This window comes from Sciurus carolinensis, chromosome 11 (genome assembly GCF_902686445.1).
Source record: "Sciurus carolinensis chromosome 11, mSciCar1.2, whole genome shotgun sequence".
Lineage (NCBI taxonomy): Eukaryota > Metazoa > Chordata > Mammalia > Rodentia > Sciuridae > Sciurus > Sciurus carolinensis.
Genome location: NC_062223.1, coordinates 121,839,522 through 121,858,103, shown reverse-complemented (window position 1 = coordinate 121,858,103; position 18,582 = coordinate 121,839,522). Strand labels below are relative to the sequence as shown.

General features: G+C 38.3%; 1 protein-coding gene across 2 annotated transcripts in view; it reads left to right on the top strand.

Moving 5' to 3' along the window:
- Clmp (CXADR like membrane protein) overlaps window positions 1-18,238 on the top strand; it is a 94,992-nt gene extending 76,754 nt beyond the window's left edge. For both annotated transcript variants that reach the window (XM_047515731.1, XM_047515730.1), the window contains 5 exons: window positions 7,717-7,918; window positions 8,910-9,077; window positions 9,540-9,662; window positions 14,246-14,387; window positions 14,955-18,238. In XM_047515731.1, coding sequence (XP_047371687.1) covers window positions 7,717-7,918; window positions 8,910-9,077; window positions 9,540-9,662; window positions 14,246-14,387; window positions 14,955-15,255 — 936 coding nt within the window. In that variant the 3' untranslated portion in view covers window positions 15,256-18,238. The remainder of the gene's footprint in view (window positions 1-7,716; window positions 7,919-8,909; window positions 9,078-9,539; window positions 9,663-14,245; window positions 14,388-14,954) is intronic.
- Window positions 18,239-18,582: the final 344 nt, after the last annotated feature.

Here is an 18,582-nt window from a genome sequence, read left to right as displayed (position 1 = left end):
GTTAAAAATGCACTTAATACTGCTAACCTACAAGAAATCCTTGCTTAGTAAGATAGTGCACTCTAGAGTCTCAGTTGTTTCTCTCATGATCATGCGGCTGACTGAGAGCTATGGCTTGCTGCTGCTGCCTGTCATCTCAAGGGAGTATCTATCACACTACATGTCAATAGCCTAGCAAAGCATGAAAATTTAAACTTTGAACTACAGTTTCTACTAAAGTTATCAAAAAATCATGAAATCAAACCAGTGTAAATTGGGGATTGTCTGTAGATGAATACAGTTTCCCCCTTTAACTGCAGTACATACATTCCAAGACCTCCAGTGGATGCCTGAAACCACAGATACAGAGAATTCTATGTATACAGACACAAACTTAATGCCTTTATCATCTTAACTAAGCACTTTGGCCATAAGTTTTGAAATTTGAGGTGCTACAGCAAAATTAGCATGAATTTCTTTTCCCATCTTCACCATTTCACAGATAAAAAAACATGTTCTTACCAAAGATTTTAGTAATCTTAGCATGTGATTTTTTTTTTTCCTTATTGAGAACATTTACCTTTTCAATTAAAGGAAGCACTTTATGTTTTCTTTTTTGCATATCCAAATTCCAAGCATTGCTGCTCTTGTGCTTTGGGGTCATTATTAAGTAAAATAAAGGCTACTTGAATACAAGCACTGAGAAACTTCAACAACTGTATGATATCAGAGATAGCTACTAAGTGACTAACAAGTGGGTAATCTCTACAGTGTGGATAGGCTGGATAAAGGGACAATTCACATCCTAAGCAAGTCAGAACAGGATTGCAGAGATCTTAGAATGGTACACAATTTAATACTTATGAATTGCTTATTTCTGGAATTTCCCATTTAATATTTTTGTACAGCGATTGATAGCAGGTAATGAAACCTTAAAGGAATCACAAGAGCATAAACACAAAGGATGGAAAATTCTAGGAAAGCATAAGCAACTAGTATTGGTGGAGTGTAAGGTATGAGGTCACAGAGGTTGCAGGCCAGAACATGGAAGATTTTGTTTACCATATCAGAGAACTTAGCATTGTTCCTATAATGTCATGGAGTTCTTGAAGGACTTTAAGAATATAAAGAACATATCTGCATTTTAGTGTGATCACTCTGACACTGTTTGACATACTAATTTAAAGGAAACTCAACTGAAAGCAAGATCAGTTGAAAAATTTCATCCTATACAATAAAAGCTTACACATCAGTCATGGGTAGTTGGGATCCCAAGATGGGGATAATAAATAGTGGGTAAAGAAGTTGCCAGAACTTTATAACTGCCAAGGTGTTGACAATAGAGTGAGGGTGGCAAAGAAAGAAAAGACAGGAAGGGTTGGATTACATGTGATGCTTAAAGTAGGCCTAACCAATGACGCAGATCCCAAGTTTAGCTTTGCATTTCAAACTGAAAAGAAATGTTTTCATCCCTTTTGTCTAGGATGCTCAGAGTAGGCAGGGAACATCTGGGGGTGGGTAGGCAGTTTCAGGAACATTTGAATCGCAGCTTTGATATCTTGGCCACTAGAACTCCAGAGCTTTCTTACTGGTTCTAGGGATGGAAACAACTAAATTTCCAATATAAGAGTGACCACCTCCCCCAAGGTCAGTACAGATCACACAATAGAAATCTTGTCTATTTTTCAGATTGAGAAATTAGAACAGAGGTGTTCCAATCTACGTGCCTACCTTAGTGTACTTTACTCTTTCCCTATTCCCTTTGGCTTTGAACAAGAAAAATTCTAATCTAAAACAGAGAGAGACCTGCATTCATCTGCATTCAAAGCAGTTTTAGAATTGCTAAACAGGCCACAGCACAGCAGAGCAACTGCCAGAAAGTCGAGCTGATCCATCTGTTCCATACAAGGCCTAACAAATTGTCCTGTCCTCCAGGAATGTCATAAAACAAATAGCCCCACAACAGCTGTAATTCATATATTTAATTTATTTTTTGCTTGTTTGCAAAAGAATTAAATTGATGTTGCTTTTCCATCACACTGCACTGAACAACTTAGTCTCAGCACTATCTTTCTTAGAATTAAAAATGAAATAAAGCCAGGTGCAGTGGCACACACCTGTAATCCTAGCAACTCTGAAGGCTGAGGCAGGAGGATTGCAAGTTTGAAGTCACCCTCAGCAATTTAGCGAGATCTTCTTTGGGAGACCCTGTCTCAAAGTTAAAAAATAAAGAGGATTGGGAATATAGCTCAATGGTAAAATGCCCCTGGGTTCAATCCCCTATCATAAAATATATATATAAAATCGAGAACAGCAAGAAGCAAACAAGCATCTGGGATCCAAAGTGTGTTGAAAACAAAACAAACAAAAATTGCAAGAAGTATATGTGAAATCCTCATATTAAATAATGATTAATTATAAGATTGTCTTACAATTTAATTTCCATTTTCCAAAATGGTAGATGCTTACCTGTATGTTGTCTCCCTTTTTCTTCATTAAATATTGGGACAGAATTTGGGGGAGAAAGAAGAAAAGCAGACAGAACCAGGCCTACTTGAATGTACTAACCACTGTGGTAAAGATTAGTCCAACACACTGACACTTGAAGGAGAGAGCCACCATTCTAATTGGGGAACCCCATGAGATTACATACAAAATATTGTATAGGTGTTGTTCAGGCAAAAATAGAGACATTTTGATACTGAAAGTTCAGTCCTTGTTCAATGCCAGTTCAATAACAAGGACAAGAATTTGAGAAAAAGGAAAAAGAAGTTTTATTGCTTTACTAATAAAGGAGAACACACAATGAACTCCTGTCTCAGAGGCTGTGATTTTACCTGTCAGGGGAAACGGTGGGCTTTTAAAGAGGGGTTCCAAAGGTTCACTCCAGTTCTGCCCTGTCAGCAGTCAAAATTCATTTGAAATCTTGAGAGAGAGAACTATTTTTTGAACCACTGGTGCCAGTCCTAAAATCTGGATTCCTGCATTCCTGCGGTCCTTGAGCTGAAGGACAGATAACTCTGCCTAGGATGAGAAGAAGGTTAATCTTGCTTCGCCCGTGGTGAGGTATGGGGAGAAGCAGAAGAGGAAGGGGAAAAGAAATGTCAGTTTTAAAATAAGCCCCAGTGGCTGAGAAGCAAGGGCTATATTCACAGCATGAAGTGGACCCCTGTTACAATTTCAGAAGACTGAATGATCAAAGCCAAAGACACACCAGAGGACATTGTTCAGAATCAAGAAATATGAGGTTTGAAAACTAGGTGAGGGCATGGAGATGTGAGAGTAGGGGTCAAAGGTGATGGTCCGGATTACAATGGACTCCACATACACCCTTGGTTGGTGCCTCCTGAACATCATTTCATGCTAAGAAATATTCTGAAAAGTACAGTAAATGCATTTAGTAAAAACTTAGCCTTAAACAAAACATCAAAACAGTATTTTGTCTTGAATTTCTGCATTCTTTTCAATAAGAGCTGCAAGTTATAGAGAAGGGGGAAGGGAAAGCTGCATGTTTGGGGCAAGGGGACAGGAAAAAGGAAAGGGACTCATCTCTAGAAATCTTGGGTTACAATCCAAATTCTGAGATCCATCTTGGGGCAGGGCATTCACCTTTTAGAATCAAAAGGCTTACCAAGGCATAGTGGCAAACTCCTGTAATCCCAGTGACTCGGGAGGCTGAGGCAGGAGGATCCGGAATTCAAAGCCAGCCTCAGCAACTTAGTGAGGCTCTAAGCAATTTAGCAAGATCCTTTCTTCAAATAAAATTTAAAAAAGGGCTGGGAAGGTGGTTCAGTGGTTAAGTGCCCCTGGGTTCAATCCCCAGTACCCAACAAACAAAAAACGTTTGTTTTTTGTACAAAGAAAATGATTTTTGTACAAAGAAAATATGAATCCCTTTTAGTCCCATTTCTCATTTGAACCGGTTGTAACATCTCACTGTTTAGTAAGATCTTTGACATATGTTTGTTGTCTGTGTATACGAAAATCATGGTTTTACTTGTTTTTAAAAAAGTTATCCTTTAGCACATACACTACTCATTTTTTTGTATTGTTATCATCTCTAGTACAGTGCCAAGTAAAGTGTATGTTTTTAATAAGTACTTATTGAATGAAGAATTGTAAAGCATTCTAACCAAAGACAAAAACAAGAGCTGTATATAAAATCAGATAACCCAGAAGTATTATCAAAAATACATCCAGCAACCTGTTTGTTGGTTTAAAAGTCTTCCACAATTCCTTGTCAAATAAAAATGGTGCAGAAACTGGATGCACAAGACCTGGATTCAGGGGTGGGGGGAAGGGGAAAAAAATAACAGAATGAATCAACCAACATCACCCTATGTAAACGTATGATTACACAAATGGTATGCCTTTACTCTATGTACAAACAGTGAAAGAACATGTATCCCATTTGTTCACAATAAAAAATAAAAAAAAAAAAAAAAAAAAAAAAGACCTGGATTCAAGGCCCAGTTCAAAAAAAGGTCTCAGAGAAATATTATGGATGAGGGGCAGAGCACAGTGGCAAAGTGCTTGCCTAGCATGCGTGAGGCCCTGGGTTCCATCCCCAGCACTGCAAAAAAAAGAAGAAAAAAGAATGTTACAGGTGAGAGCAAAGATAAAAGACCCTTCTCAGTCCGAGTGTCATATCAAGAAAGGTGTCATGAGAAGTCAACATTGATTTGGGACTTAAAAGAATGAATGAGGGGACAAGGGAAGGAAAGGGAAAATGTGGAGTGGAATGGAGTAAATAAAATTCCATGTATGCATGACTTTGTTAAAATGAACACTGCTACTATGTATAACTATAACTGCTCTAATAAAAACTTAAAAAATGAAAAGAGAAATACAAACAAAAAAGAACAAAGAGGGTTTTGTTTTGTTTTGTTTCTTGTTTTTTTTTTTTCAGTAATGGTCTTTGAACCCAGGGACTCTTTGCCACTGAGATACACCTCCAGTCCTTTTTATTTATGTATTTATTTTGTCTCTTTTGGAACTGGGTGTTGAACCCAGGGCTTTGGGAATGCAAGGCAGACGCTTTGCCCCTGAGCTACATCCCAGCCCAGTCCTTATTTTTTGAGATAGGGTTTCACTAAATTGCCAAGAAACTTGTGGTCCTTCTGCCTCAGCCTCCTGCGTTGCTGGAATCACAGTCATGAGCTGCCACGTTCAGTTGAATAGGGTTGTGGAGAGATGGAAAAAAAGGACTTTTATCTAAGTGGAAAAATGCAGTGAGCACACAAAAACACAACTCCTGTTGATGAAATGGAAATGAGGTAGTCTGATGCGCACTGGTCTGTGAAGTAGAATAAAAGGAGATTGGGACCAAAATGCAGAGGTCATTTTGAGGATCCTCAGCTGAGTCTGGTCATCATTCAGAGGTGGTGGGGAGCTGTTAGTGTTCTGAGCTAGAAAAGAGCTAATGTGTGTTTTATAGTAACAAGATTAACTGGGTGGCAGTATGTAGGGTAGAGTGGAGTGGAAAGAAATACACAGCAGCCAGGGAGCTAGAAATGTGAAAATAGAGTTCGTGACCGGGGTGGTGGTATGGGTCTGTAATTCCAGCCACTCCAGAGACTGAGGCAGGAGGCTCGCTTGAGCCAAGGGTTGGAGGTCAGCCTGGGTAAGACTTCATGAAGTAGAAGAACAGGGGCAGGGGAAAAGAGGAAGGCAAAGACGAAGACAAAGAAGAGGAAATTGGAGCTCAGAAATATGCTGGGGTAGAGATAAGGATATGAGAATTGACACAATAGTGGTGATACTGAAATGAGAGGACATATTGAGAGAACCTTTTAAGTATATTATTAATTATACTGTTCAGTATTTTTACACTCTTCTCCCCCACTCTTCCTCTCCCCCCAGGATTGGGAGCTCTTCAGGGTAGAACTATGTATGTCTCATTTCTGTTTGTTTTCTCAGTGCTGGGCATAGTGCCTGACACACAAGCTCAGTAAATATTTGCTGAGGAAAAAGGATATGCAGAGAAGGGAGAAAACATTTTTCTCAGGTGGTAAGGGCAAAATGGATGATGGTACTGAAGAGTTTGGAAATAATGGAGAGAGAATGGATGAACACTTCATTGGATGGCTTTAAATCTTTTCAGAAAAGCATCTGATGAACTGCAGAGCATCACATGATTGAGGAGGGGTTAAAGGCTTAGAGTGAAACAATTTAGACAGCTGCAGCCAGAAATGTGCTCGGGAGGCTCCCATATGCTTGTATGTCTTTTTTTAGTGTCATTCTATGTATCTGGAATGCTCCCTCCAGCCCTTCCTGCCTCTTGTATTATTTAGTCTGCTCGTCTTCCAAAGCCTGATTCAAATACCAATTTTTCAGGGCCACTCTCCCTGCTACTATTTCCAGTAAATCATTTCTTGTTTTTTTCTTTTTTCTATGTTTATATCTCTCTCCTTGTTAAGCCCACTTGATTATAAATTACTTGAAGACGAGAAGAGGGTTTTACTCATCTGGGTGACTTCCTCTAGACCCATGGAGGAATCTCCATGTTTGCTGATGGTTAAGTCAAATGAGTTTAAGAATAGGATTGCTGAGTGGCAGAGAGGACAAAGCTAAAGTTATGTGGCTTTGATGGACTAGATTATCATGGTTTCTGTGACTAACAGGAGTGATAGACTAAGAAAACCCAGGGAATGGTTACAGAACTAGAGGCAGACAACAATTTACTAAAAATCAAGATTTTTTTTTTTCCTGTTGGGAAAAATCAAAACTTTGCTCCTCCTAACTGAGAAAGTAAAGGCATGATGCTCATGTGAATTTTATGAAAGGAAGAAACATATTTTTTCCTACCTATTCTTACTAAACTGCATTAAAGTCAAAAAAGGAAAGAAAATCAAACAATGAAGGCCTTCGTATCAGACTTGAATTATAACCATTAACCTCCAGTCCCTTCACCAAGACTCTTAACTTTTATAAGAATAAAATAGATTGCCTTTTCAGTTTCACTCTTTTTCCTCCATTTCTAAACTTTATGGAAGAACAGTTAATGGGCTAAATGAATGCAAGAGGGAAAAGAAAGGAGAGCGGTAACTGTAGTATGTAAGAACAAGATGACATTCAAAGACCCGTGTTCAAATTCTGGTTCTGCCACCTGTCTATGAAATGGGAATAATAACTATTTGGTAAAAAAAAAATAACTACTTGGGAAAACTGTGGTAAGAACTAAACTAGATGGCACCAAGATGCTCTTAGTACAAAGAGTGTAGTCTACTCTGAAGAGATCACATGCAAGTGTTAGAAAATACCACAGATAGAAAAAGGTTTACATGGCAAGGGGAAGTCTCTGTTCTAATTCTCTGTCCCCTCAATTCTCCTCAGAGTCAACTATTGATACCATTTGTTGTGTACCCTTCCAGAAAAATTCTATGCTGAGAGTATATAGAGCTGTACACTTCTTTCTGTGACTTAGATGTGTGAACCTCAGTATGTAACACGAATTCTGAACCCATAAAATGGAGTGGTTCTAAGCATGAAATAATTAGTACCTTGTAAGTCACATGTTCAGCTTGTAATTAAATGCTACAGATACATTATTCATGGAAGAAGAAAGGCCTACACAAGATGCATTGTACTGTTATTCAGAACTGAGGTATCTTGGACCATTAGACTCAGCCCCAAGCTTGGCCATCATCGGGAATGTTCCCTTTCTTCATCTTGACATCAGCTGGAGAGGAAGGCTGAAAGCCACACTGCTTGACTCTGCTTTGGCCTGTCCCACAGGTGATCACTTACTCCAGTCGTCATGTCTACAATAACTTAACTGAGGAACAGAAGGGCCGAGTGGCGTTTGCTTCCAATTTCCTGGCGGGAGATGCCTCCCTGCAGATCGAGCCTCTAAAACCCAGTGATGAGGGCAGGTATACCTGCAAGGTGAAGAATTCAGGGCGTTATGTGTGGAGCCACGTCATCTTAAAAGTCTTAGGTAAGGCAAGATGCCAAGGTAAATGCCACATCCTAATAAGATCTCTGGGAGGATAAGCAAATACATCATGGTGGTACAAAACTTTGTGTTCAGTACTTTTTATTATACATTTAGAGGTCACCTAGTCCAGTTCCCTGCAAAGAAGCATTTACGTTCTGTATTTTAGCCACATTTTCTATGGTAGCCCATTACAAAATTAAAATAGCCTCTAGTGTTTATATGGATTTTATTTTATTTTGGTAGTGGTGGCAATTGAACCCAGGGCCTTGCAGGCACTCTACCACTGAGCTACATGTCCAGCTTCCTTATATTTATCTTAAATCTCTCAGAAATAATTCAAATTTATTGTTGTTATTATTATTATTATAAATCTCTCAGAGATAATTCAAATTTATTTTGTTGTTATTATTATTTTGATACTGGGGATTGAACCCAGGGACATCTTACTACTGACCTATATTCCCAGGCCTTTTAAATTTTTTCATTTTGGGACAGGGTCTCACCAAGTTGCTGAGGCTGGCTTTGAACTTACAATCCTCCTGACTCAGCCTCCCAAGTTACTGGGATTACCATGGCACCCAGTTTATTTTTTTGATAGCAAAACCTACTAAGTTCTACTTATTTACTTCCAATTTAATGATCTTCTATCTCTATTTCAGTATCAATAAAATCACACTTAACTTTCCGAAAATTTCCAATAAATAACAATTTCTCTTCTTTGAGAAACGATGTGGTTGTTTCTAAGGCAGCCCCTAAAAATTACAATACCATTAGTAGCAGCTCGAAGTATGTGTGTGTGGCAGGGGGTGGATAAGGTGGGTTGACTTCAGAGGGTTAATGTAAACCATGCCTAGTTGAATCCCAACTCAAAAGTGAACCATAAGGAATGGCTGAAGAAACAACTCAATTGGACATAGTTTATTCGTTGAATGTGGTGTTCAGAGAATCTTTGAATCATTGCACTTTTTTTTTTTTTTTTTTTTTTTGGCAGTGAGACCATCTAAGCCCAAGTGTGAGTTGGAAGGAGACCTGACAGAAGGAAGTGACCTGACTCTGCAATGTGAGTCATCCTCTGGCACAAAGCCCATTGTGTATTACTGGCAGCGAATCCGGGAGAAAGAGGGAGAGGATGAACATTTGCCTCCCAAATCTAGAATTGGTAAGTCATCTTTCTACCAGTCTACTGCATCAATAAGATAGTACTGTGCCCATGAATTCTAAATCTGCTTTGTCAGCAGCTTGCTATATGACCTTGAATACACTGGAACCTCTTGAACTTCCATTTTTTAATCCATAAACTAGGGCAGAAAATCTTTCTTCAAATGCCATATAAAAGTGGTAAAAGAAGTAAGGAAAAAACATTACATAAATCCACCATATCTAATTGTCTTGCTTAGTAGTTCTTATATATCCACAATCTTCTGTAACTTTGCAGATATACTACAATTTAAAAGAATATTTACCTATTTTCTCATGTGCCAAAAAAAATGAACCTTTTCTATTGTTTCATTCTTATCAAACTGTATTAAAGAATCTTAGGTCAATGATGCCCTAGTCAATAAGAGATAAAGATGTTGTCACTAGGGGGGTGCCTAATGTCATTCTTTCTGTTGTATCAAAGACTACAACAACCCTGGCCGAGTTCTGCTGCAGAATCTCACCATGTCTTCTTCTGGGCTTTACCAGTGCACAGCAGGCAATGAGGCTGGGAAGGAAAGCTGTGTGGTGCGAGTGACTGTACAGTGTAAGTATCCAGAGGGAGTTTTTGTTTTATTTTTTGGTCTTATTTCTGCATTATGGTTCAGTGTAGGGAATTTTAATAATGAGTAAGAGTAGGGTCAAGATGAAAGTCTTTATTTCCAGAAGGATATGGCAATTACCAAAATAAATGTGGCAATTGCAGGGACCATTCAACAATTGTATCTGACTCTATGTTTGCCAACTTGTGAATTAACCTGCCCTCTAATGACATGTAGGTTTGGATGTAGCTGAATGGTAGAGCACCTGTCTAGCACGCATGAGGCCCTGTGTTCAATCCCCAGCACAGAAAAATAAACAGACTACTTCAGCTAGGTGCAGTGGTGCACTTCTGTATTTCTAGCAGTACTGGAGGCTGAGGCAGGAGCATCATAAGTTCAAGACCAGCCTCAGCATTTTAGTGAGGCCCTAAGCAACTTAATGAAAACCTGCCTTAAAATTAAAAATAAAAAGGGCTGAGGGTTGAGTAAAGCACCTCTGGTTCAAACCCCAGTACCAAACCCCCCAGAAAAAAGACTTACTTCATTACTTAATGAGGAAGCTAGTAAAATGTCCAAAGAGCATTTAAGAAGACATAAAGACAATTTAACAAAGAGAAGTTAAGATTGCTGTGTTAGGCATCAGACTGGTTAATATTCTACAAAAATCACAGACTATAATTTCTGGGGTCACTTGTTTAACTGGAACAGCAATCATTTCCAACTTTACTGGACAGAGGTTTAAAAATTGCCTCTCTACGTAGAAGTACATTATCAAGCACTATGTTTATTGTGTCTATTTTCAAGTTTCAAGTAATTTTTTTTTTCAGATTTAACAGGCATTTCACAGAAAAAAGAAATACTGTGAACTGTGTTTTATGTCAATAAAATAAGAGGACCTCTCGAAAACCCCACACTTAATTTTTATTTTATTATTTTATTATTTATTTTTGACCTGGGATTGAACCCAGGGACACTTTATCACTGAACTACAATCCCAGCCCTTTTTATTTTTGAGACAGGGTCTCATTAATTTCCTTAGGCCCTCAGTTGCTCCAATTTAAAAGAATATTTACCTGTTTTCTTATGTGCCAAAAGTGAATCTTATCTGTTGTTTCATTCTTATCAAACTGGAACTTGCAATCGTCCTGTCTCAGCCTCCCCAGCTTCTGGGATTACAGGTGTGTGACACCATGCCCAACTTACCCTTTTTTATTTTAAGTCAACGAATTGGTAAAGGTGAAAAAAATGTAGTACCAATTATAAGCAAGATTATGCAGAAATAGGAGTTTCTACATTTTTTATCAGAGTAAAAATAATAGCACCATTTAGTTTAATCTAATAGCACCATTTAGTTTAATCTATGGACTTTAAGACGGTAAATAGAGCAAAGTAAAATATATCAAATACATAAGTCCTAAATGTATATTTTGGGAGATTTTCAAAAGTAAATATGCCTGTTTAGCCAGTATCATGATTAGGAACCCATCACAATCTCTTACCACCACTCCATTACCCAGATTTCTAACTTTATCCTTATACTAATACTTTATTCTAAAAGTATTTTAACAGGAATACTTTTACTGTTTTTGAAGTTTAAATAAATGGAATTATTCCATTTATGTCCAGCTTCTCACGTTTTTGAGATCTATCATTGTTGTTGCTCATAGCTATAATATGTTCTCATCATTTTATAGTATTTCATTGTACAGTGTACCACAGTTAGTGATCTATTTTACTTTAGATGGAAAAGTGCGTTGGGCTGGAGTTGTGGCTTAGTGGTAGAGTGCTTGCCTAGCATGTGTGAGGCACTGGGTTTGATTCTCAGCATCACATATAAGTGAATAAAATAAAGGTCCATCAACATCTAAAGATATATATTTTTCAAAAAGTGCATTCTAGGGGCTGGGGTTATGGCTCAGTGGTAAAGCGCTTGCCTAGCATGTGTGAGGCACTGGGTTCGATTCTCAGCACCACATATAAATAAATAAAATAAAGATCCATTGACAACTAAAGAAAAAAATTTTTTTGAAAAGTGCATTCTATTTATCCAGCAATACTTATGTGAATTTCTTCCTTAGATATATCCCATAAGGGTGCAAATACATATGGGAAATAATGATATATTTTAAACTGTGACAATGTGAAAGCAACCTAAATTTCTAGTAACAGAAAATTCATCTAGACTATATGTGTGTTGGGGGTGTGGCAACAGGGAAACATTCCTTAAGTTGATATCACCCAGATAAAATAAATAAATAACTCTGAGAAGTTAAATAAAAGATAGCTAAAGTCCAACTTTTTCAAAAAGTCAATTTTTATATTAAGAAGTCATTTAATTGATAAAGATAGGACAAAAAAGGAAATAAAGATAGAACAAGAATAACCAGCACTTTCTGATGACTATACTTCTAAAATAAAGGCAGGGCTGGGGAGATAGCTCAGTCGATAAAGTTCTTGCCTTGTAAGCATAAGGCCGTGGGTTCGATTCCCAGCACCACAAAATAAATAAATAAATAAAATAAAATAAAGGCAATATTCATCTACCTGCTTTTGTGTACATAACTCCCACCGTAACCCAACCCACCATCATCTCTAGCCTGCCAAATTATAAGCATGCTAATTTGTGTCACTGTTTCCCTTCTTTCTTCCCCATGATCAATTTTTCCTATAATAGCCATGGTGTGCTTTCTCAAATATAACTTGGATCATGTTACTAAATCCACAGCTCTGAAGGCCTATAAAGCCCTGTGTGACCTGGTCCCATCCTACCTCTGGACCTCAGCTTCCTACACTATCCCTTATTTACTATACCCCAAACCCATACACATTCATCATACTTGCTACTCCTTCTTCCTGGGATGTTCTAGTCCTAGACCTTCAGGAGACAGTCTTATCTACCTTTTTTTTTGTTTTGTTTTGTTTGGTGGTGCTGGTAATTGAACCCAGGGCCTAGTGCATGCTAGGCAAGCACCCTATCAACTGAGCTATATCCCCAGCCCTTTTCTGTCATATTTATCTCAACTCAAAATATTACTTCTTCAGAGTCCCAATCACTCAAACTCAAGTGGTATCCTTCTATTCTATAAATAATCGCTCATCCACTTTTACCTTCACAACAAGTGTATATTGTCTGAAACTGCTTTTATGTACTTATATGTTTTCCCCCATCTGGAATGTAAACTCAAAAAAAGCAAAACTCTTTCCCATCTTCATAAATGCCTAAAACTATGTCTGGTTTGACACGTAATAAATGCCTAAAACTGTGCCTGTGTGACTGGGGTTGTAGCTCAGTGGTAGAGCACTTGCCCAGCACAAGTGAGGCACTGGGTTCAATCCTTAGCACCACATAAAAATAAATAAATAAATAAATAAATAAAAGTATTGTGTCCATCTACAAATAAAAATATATATTTTTAAAAAACTGCCTTGTAGGCACTTAATAAATATTTAGTGTATGGTTGAAAGAGTGAATTACTAATATGCAAATCACATTTACTTTGATTTCTAAACTTTTTTTTTTTTTTGGTACCATGAATTAAACCCAGGGGTGCTTAACCACTGAGCCACATCCTCAGCATTTTTTTGTATTTTACTTATAGAGACAAGGTCTTACTGCTTAGGGCCTTACTAAATTGCTGAGGCTGGCTTTGAACTCATGATTCTCTTGTCTCAGCCTCTCAAGCCACAGGGATTACAGGTGTGCACTACCACACCCCACCTGATTTCTAAATTTCTAGGATCCACTGGTAATTCCCACAGAGTCTAATGTTGTGAGCTATATTCTTTTTTATTTTACTGTTGCAAGAAGAGGGAAGTTAGAGAAAGCAGAGTTGGCAGAGCCAGAGGATTGCCTAAACGATGTTCCTTTTAAAGTTGAGAAATATTCAAATCTAATACGGTAACTATCCTAGCCCATTTTATCATCTGAACCAACACAGACTTATTCAATAAAATCTAGGCCACTTGCTAGTGAAGTCTGATTCAATATCTACAACTGCAAAAGTATCGAGAGGGAGAGTCATGTAACTTAAGAGGATGATGGGGACACTACTCTAAAAGAAAGATATAAAGACCTGGAAATATTCTTCTGACCAGGGCTTTTGTTGTTGTTTTTGGTACCAGGGATAGAGCCCAGGGGCCCTTAACCACTAAGCCACATCCCTCAGCCCTTTTTTGTATTTTACTTAGAGACAGGGTCTGACTGAGTCATTTAGGGTCTCACTGAATTGCTCAGGCTGGCTCAGCCTCCCAAGCTGCTGAATTACAGGCTTGTGCCACCACACCCGACATCCAGGGCTTTTTGTTGTTGTTGTTTGTTGTTTTTGCAGTACTAGGGGTGGAACCCAGGGGTTCTCTACCACTGAGCTATATCTGCAGCCCTTTGTATTCATGTTGAGGCAAGGTCTAGCTAAATTGACCAAGCTGGCCTCAAACTTGCAATCCTCCTGCATAGTTAGAATGACAGGTGTGTGCCACTGCACCCAGCAAGGGCTCTTTTTTCCCTTTCTTTCTTTCTTTCTTTCTTTTAGTTCATGTATTTCCTAGCTTATGTTTGGTTTTACTTGTGCTTCTGCTTCTGAGAAAACAGATGTACAAAGCATCGGCATGGTTGCAGGAGCAGTGACAGGTATCGTGGCTGGAGCCCTACTGATTTTCCTCTTGGTATGGCTGCTAATCAAAAGGAAAGACAAAGAGAGATATGAGGAAGAAGAGAGACCTAATGAAATTCGGTAAGCCTCCCAAGTCCCCACTTCCACCACTTTGTTTCTAGGGCCAATTCCATAGCAACTAATCAACATAACTATCCCGTTTCTTCTGAACTGTGGATTTGTTAAAATGATTATTCTGGTAGGAAGGAAGTTGCAGTCTAGGACAGGTCTGATTTACCTGGACTTTATTGTGAAATTATCCTCAATAAAGATGTGAAAGTCCAACTTTACATTACTTCTGATTCATTTCTATGTACAAAGGGCATACAAAAAGGCCTGGGTACAACCTATGGGCCATGGAAGGGTTGACATACACAAACTCCACATCAGAGCAAATGCTATATAAATCATTTTCATGATGAGATGTATCCTCCCAGTGTAATAGGATGGATCTCTGGGCCAAAAACCAAACCTTTGCCAAGCACTAAGTCTTAAGAAATGAGGAAGTGCTTCATTCCCTAAATGGCTGCCTTCTGATGGTATATTTGAGGTTTAAAACTTGAGGAACTTATTGGGAAACCTTAGGACATAACCATGGTGGAAGCAATGCCAGTACTAAAGTTTATCTTTGCTGTTTTTTCTCTTCAGGGAAGATGCTGAAGCCCCCAAAGCTCGCCTTGTGAAACCTAGTTCCTCTTCCTCAGGCTCTCGGAGCTCACGCTCCGGTTCTTCTTCCACTCGATCCACAGCAAACAGTGCCTCACGCAGCCAGCGGACGCTGTCAACTGAAGCAGCACCCCAACCTGGGCTGGCCAGCCAGGCATACAGCCTAGTAGGGCCAGAGGTGAGAGGCTCTGAACCAAAGAAAGTTCATCATGCTACCCTGACCAAAGCAGAAAACACACCCAGCATGATCCCCAGCCAGAGCAGAGCCTTCCAAACTGTCTGAATTACAGTGGACTTGACTCCCACTCTTTCCTAGGAGTCAGGATCTTAGGACTCTTCTAGTCATTGGAGTTCAGTCACCAGCCACACAACCCACTCAAATCAGACAAGAGGTCATTTAAGTAACAGTGAACATCACATGGAACAGATTCAGATGAGCACTTTACTGATACAACACCAAACGAGCAAAAGGATATAAGCTGATCATCTCCAAAAAGGCACTACTGACCTTTAGACCAGAGTGGGGGACAGAGAGAAACAGGAATGCAAATCTGTATTTGTTGACCGGGACCTGTGGTGAGAAGGTTGGGGAAAAGTGAAGTGAACGCTCCTAAAACTTCTCACCTGGGATAATTTGTATCAGTACTTCAATTCGCCATTGTCAAGAAGAAATGAGGTGGTGTTCATAAATTTTCTATGCATTTCTGCAAACCTACTGGATTATTGATTATTCAGATAGTCAAACAGAACCCACAGCCTTATATCAAACTGATCTGCACCATGTACCATACTAACTGCTTCCAGGGAAACTCCAAAAGGAAACAGGTCTCTCCTGTTCTACTTGACTTCATGTGTCGTAAGTTTGGATATTAATTTCAGAAGGAGTTGAAATAGTGGTAGTGGGAGATGGAGAAGAGTGATCCAGTTTCTCCTCATCTACTACTACTAATCATCCTCTTCACACTGAACCCTCAACTAAGAACTGAAAAAGGAGTCCAAAATGTGTGACAAAGGGCCTATGGAAAGCTTACCATCTTGATGTTCAGAGGATTGCTGACAAATATCAGAAATACATACTGGGAGCAATTGTGGGTTTTCCCCTCAAATCAGATGACTCTAAGAACTACCCTGTTGCGTATCTCTGGAAGAAGCAAATATTCACTACATGTCATTTAACAATGTCCTTAGCAAAGTCTTCTAGAGAATATGAGATCTAAAGATGTTGAAAGATCACCTGACATGCATGCTATTATAGTTTCTTCGGAGAATATGTGAAACCAGAATTTCAAGACTGACTGGTCTAGAGGGAGAGATTAGATCAGTTTTCTCTTAATATGCCAGGGAGTGATATAAGGAAGTTTAGCATTGCAACAAACTTGGAGTTTTCTCTTTCATTTTAAAAGGATGTGAATCTGGGACTTTTGATGATTTAAGGCCTTAATTATCAAAAAGATCAGATTGTCATTTCTTAATGGCTTTGCAAGTGTATATCATAATCATTCCCTCCTGAGAGGCTGAAGCAGAGAGGAATTCAGTATTTTCTCAGCTTCTGCTTCCACGGAAGCCTAGCTCTGTGTTGGAAGGAAAGGGAACTAACATGTAGGGAAAAGATGGTGAGAATAACTAGTGCCTGTTACCATTTCAGTTGTCAGCATCTGGGAAAGAATTAGCAGAAAGAACTCACCAGGAAAGCCATTGAAAGAGTTGGTGCATTGAAGAAGAAAGGTGTCTGAGAAATAAAAAGCAGTAGCCTCCAATATAATAAATTGCCTTCTTAATAGTTTTGACTACTAGGATACCTGTCCCAAAATACTGATCCTGAAATAGACCTTCGAGAAACCTAACACAAATGTCAACTGCTCACCACTGGCAGAGTTGGAGCAGCAGGCCAGAGGAAAGAAAAAGTAATGTCAAGTATGGCAATAAAAGCACTGGCTCTAAAACAGGAATCAGATGCTTACAAAGGACAAGATGATCTAGGGTTTTGCCCCATTTCTCTGGTTTTATTTATTAATTTTTTAATTTTTTATTTTTTGCAGTATTAGAAATTGAATCCAGGGGCAATCTACCACTGAGCTACATCCCCAACTCCCTTTTTAAAATTATTTTTATTTTGAGACAGGATTTCACTAAGTTGCCCCAATTGGCCTTGAACTTGTGATGCTCCTGCCTGAGCCTCCCCAATAGCTGGGATTACAGGTGTGGGCCACTGTACCTGGCTTCTCTGGTTTTTCATTCCTATAAAAATAGGAATGTAGTGTTCTCCAATAGTATAAATGCATTTCCTTCTTAAGTACCTAAGAGTTGATCCTTAGGTGAAGTTTTTGTTTTTGGTAGTGATGGGAATTTAATTTAGGGCCTCATACATGCTAAGCAGAAAGTTTTAACCTGGGTTTTGTCTTCCTCAAAAAAAAGATAGAAATGACTGAAGAAGAAACATAAAGAATGTCTGCTATAAGTTTAAGAAACTGGCATATTTGGAATGCTTCTTCTACTAACTCTTATCTCATTGTAAGATATAAAGAACCCTTTACTCTGACTACTTTTTTTTTTTTTTTTTTTCTTTTTCTGGAAGGGTGGTATCCAGGCAACATATCTCTTCTACTATGTGATTCTGAGAATTCTCATTCCTCAAGTACCTGAGCCAAACAAGTACACTATGGAGGCTGCAGCTGTGTCATCACTAGCAATTTGCTCTTATTATTGACTACCTTTGAACCTAAAGCTTCAATTCCCCTTGCATGAAAAGGTTTAAATTACTTAAATATGTAGTTATCAGAAAACTAAAATACCACTGAACATCCAGATGTTTTTAAAAATGTATTCACAATGGAAATCTACAATGAATACACAAAACAGATTATACAAAGAGTTGAGAGATCTGAGAGAAAAGGTGCTGAAGTTTTAGCAATGACAGTGCACTTCTCTTTGAGTCAGGCATTTAGGTTCAGATAAGATAGGCTCTAGGCTTGAGATAAAGATAGAGCCACTACTGGTTCCAAGCCATATTCCATTGACTTTGCAAATCAAATAACCTGACTCTTAAATATGAAAACAAAAAGAGGATAAAATAACTAAATGGTAGAAAAAAAATGTTTGTAGAAAGAAAATGCAGATGGAATGATACGGATGTTTAGAGAATAACTATTTCAATAAAAAATGTAAACCAAACTTAAATTTGTAAGATAATGAAGTTGATGTCTTTGTTGTTACATTGTATAAAAACATTTCAGAATGACTGTTCCAAAAAGACATATATAATTTTGCTTTTCTGGTGTTAAGCTGTTTATGTTTCAATTTTAACTTCTAAGTTGCCTTGTAATTGGGAATGTTTGAGCATCATAAAACAAAATATTTATTATAGTTGCATCTGTATCAGCAATTAAAAAATAAATAAGTAAAGGTGATACTGTAGGAAAGGCTGAAGCTCATATAACCAGCACTGGAAATTTGTTTATCAGCTTGCTCCCAAGAGAAGAACAGAAGAACTCAGACTGGATATGGTCTATTATTTATTGATTTTGGTCACAAATACATCAAGTACTTTTTCTCACAAGAAAAGACACCAAGCATAAGTAGTGCAGACGATACCAAAAGATACCAGAATTGC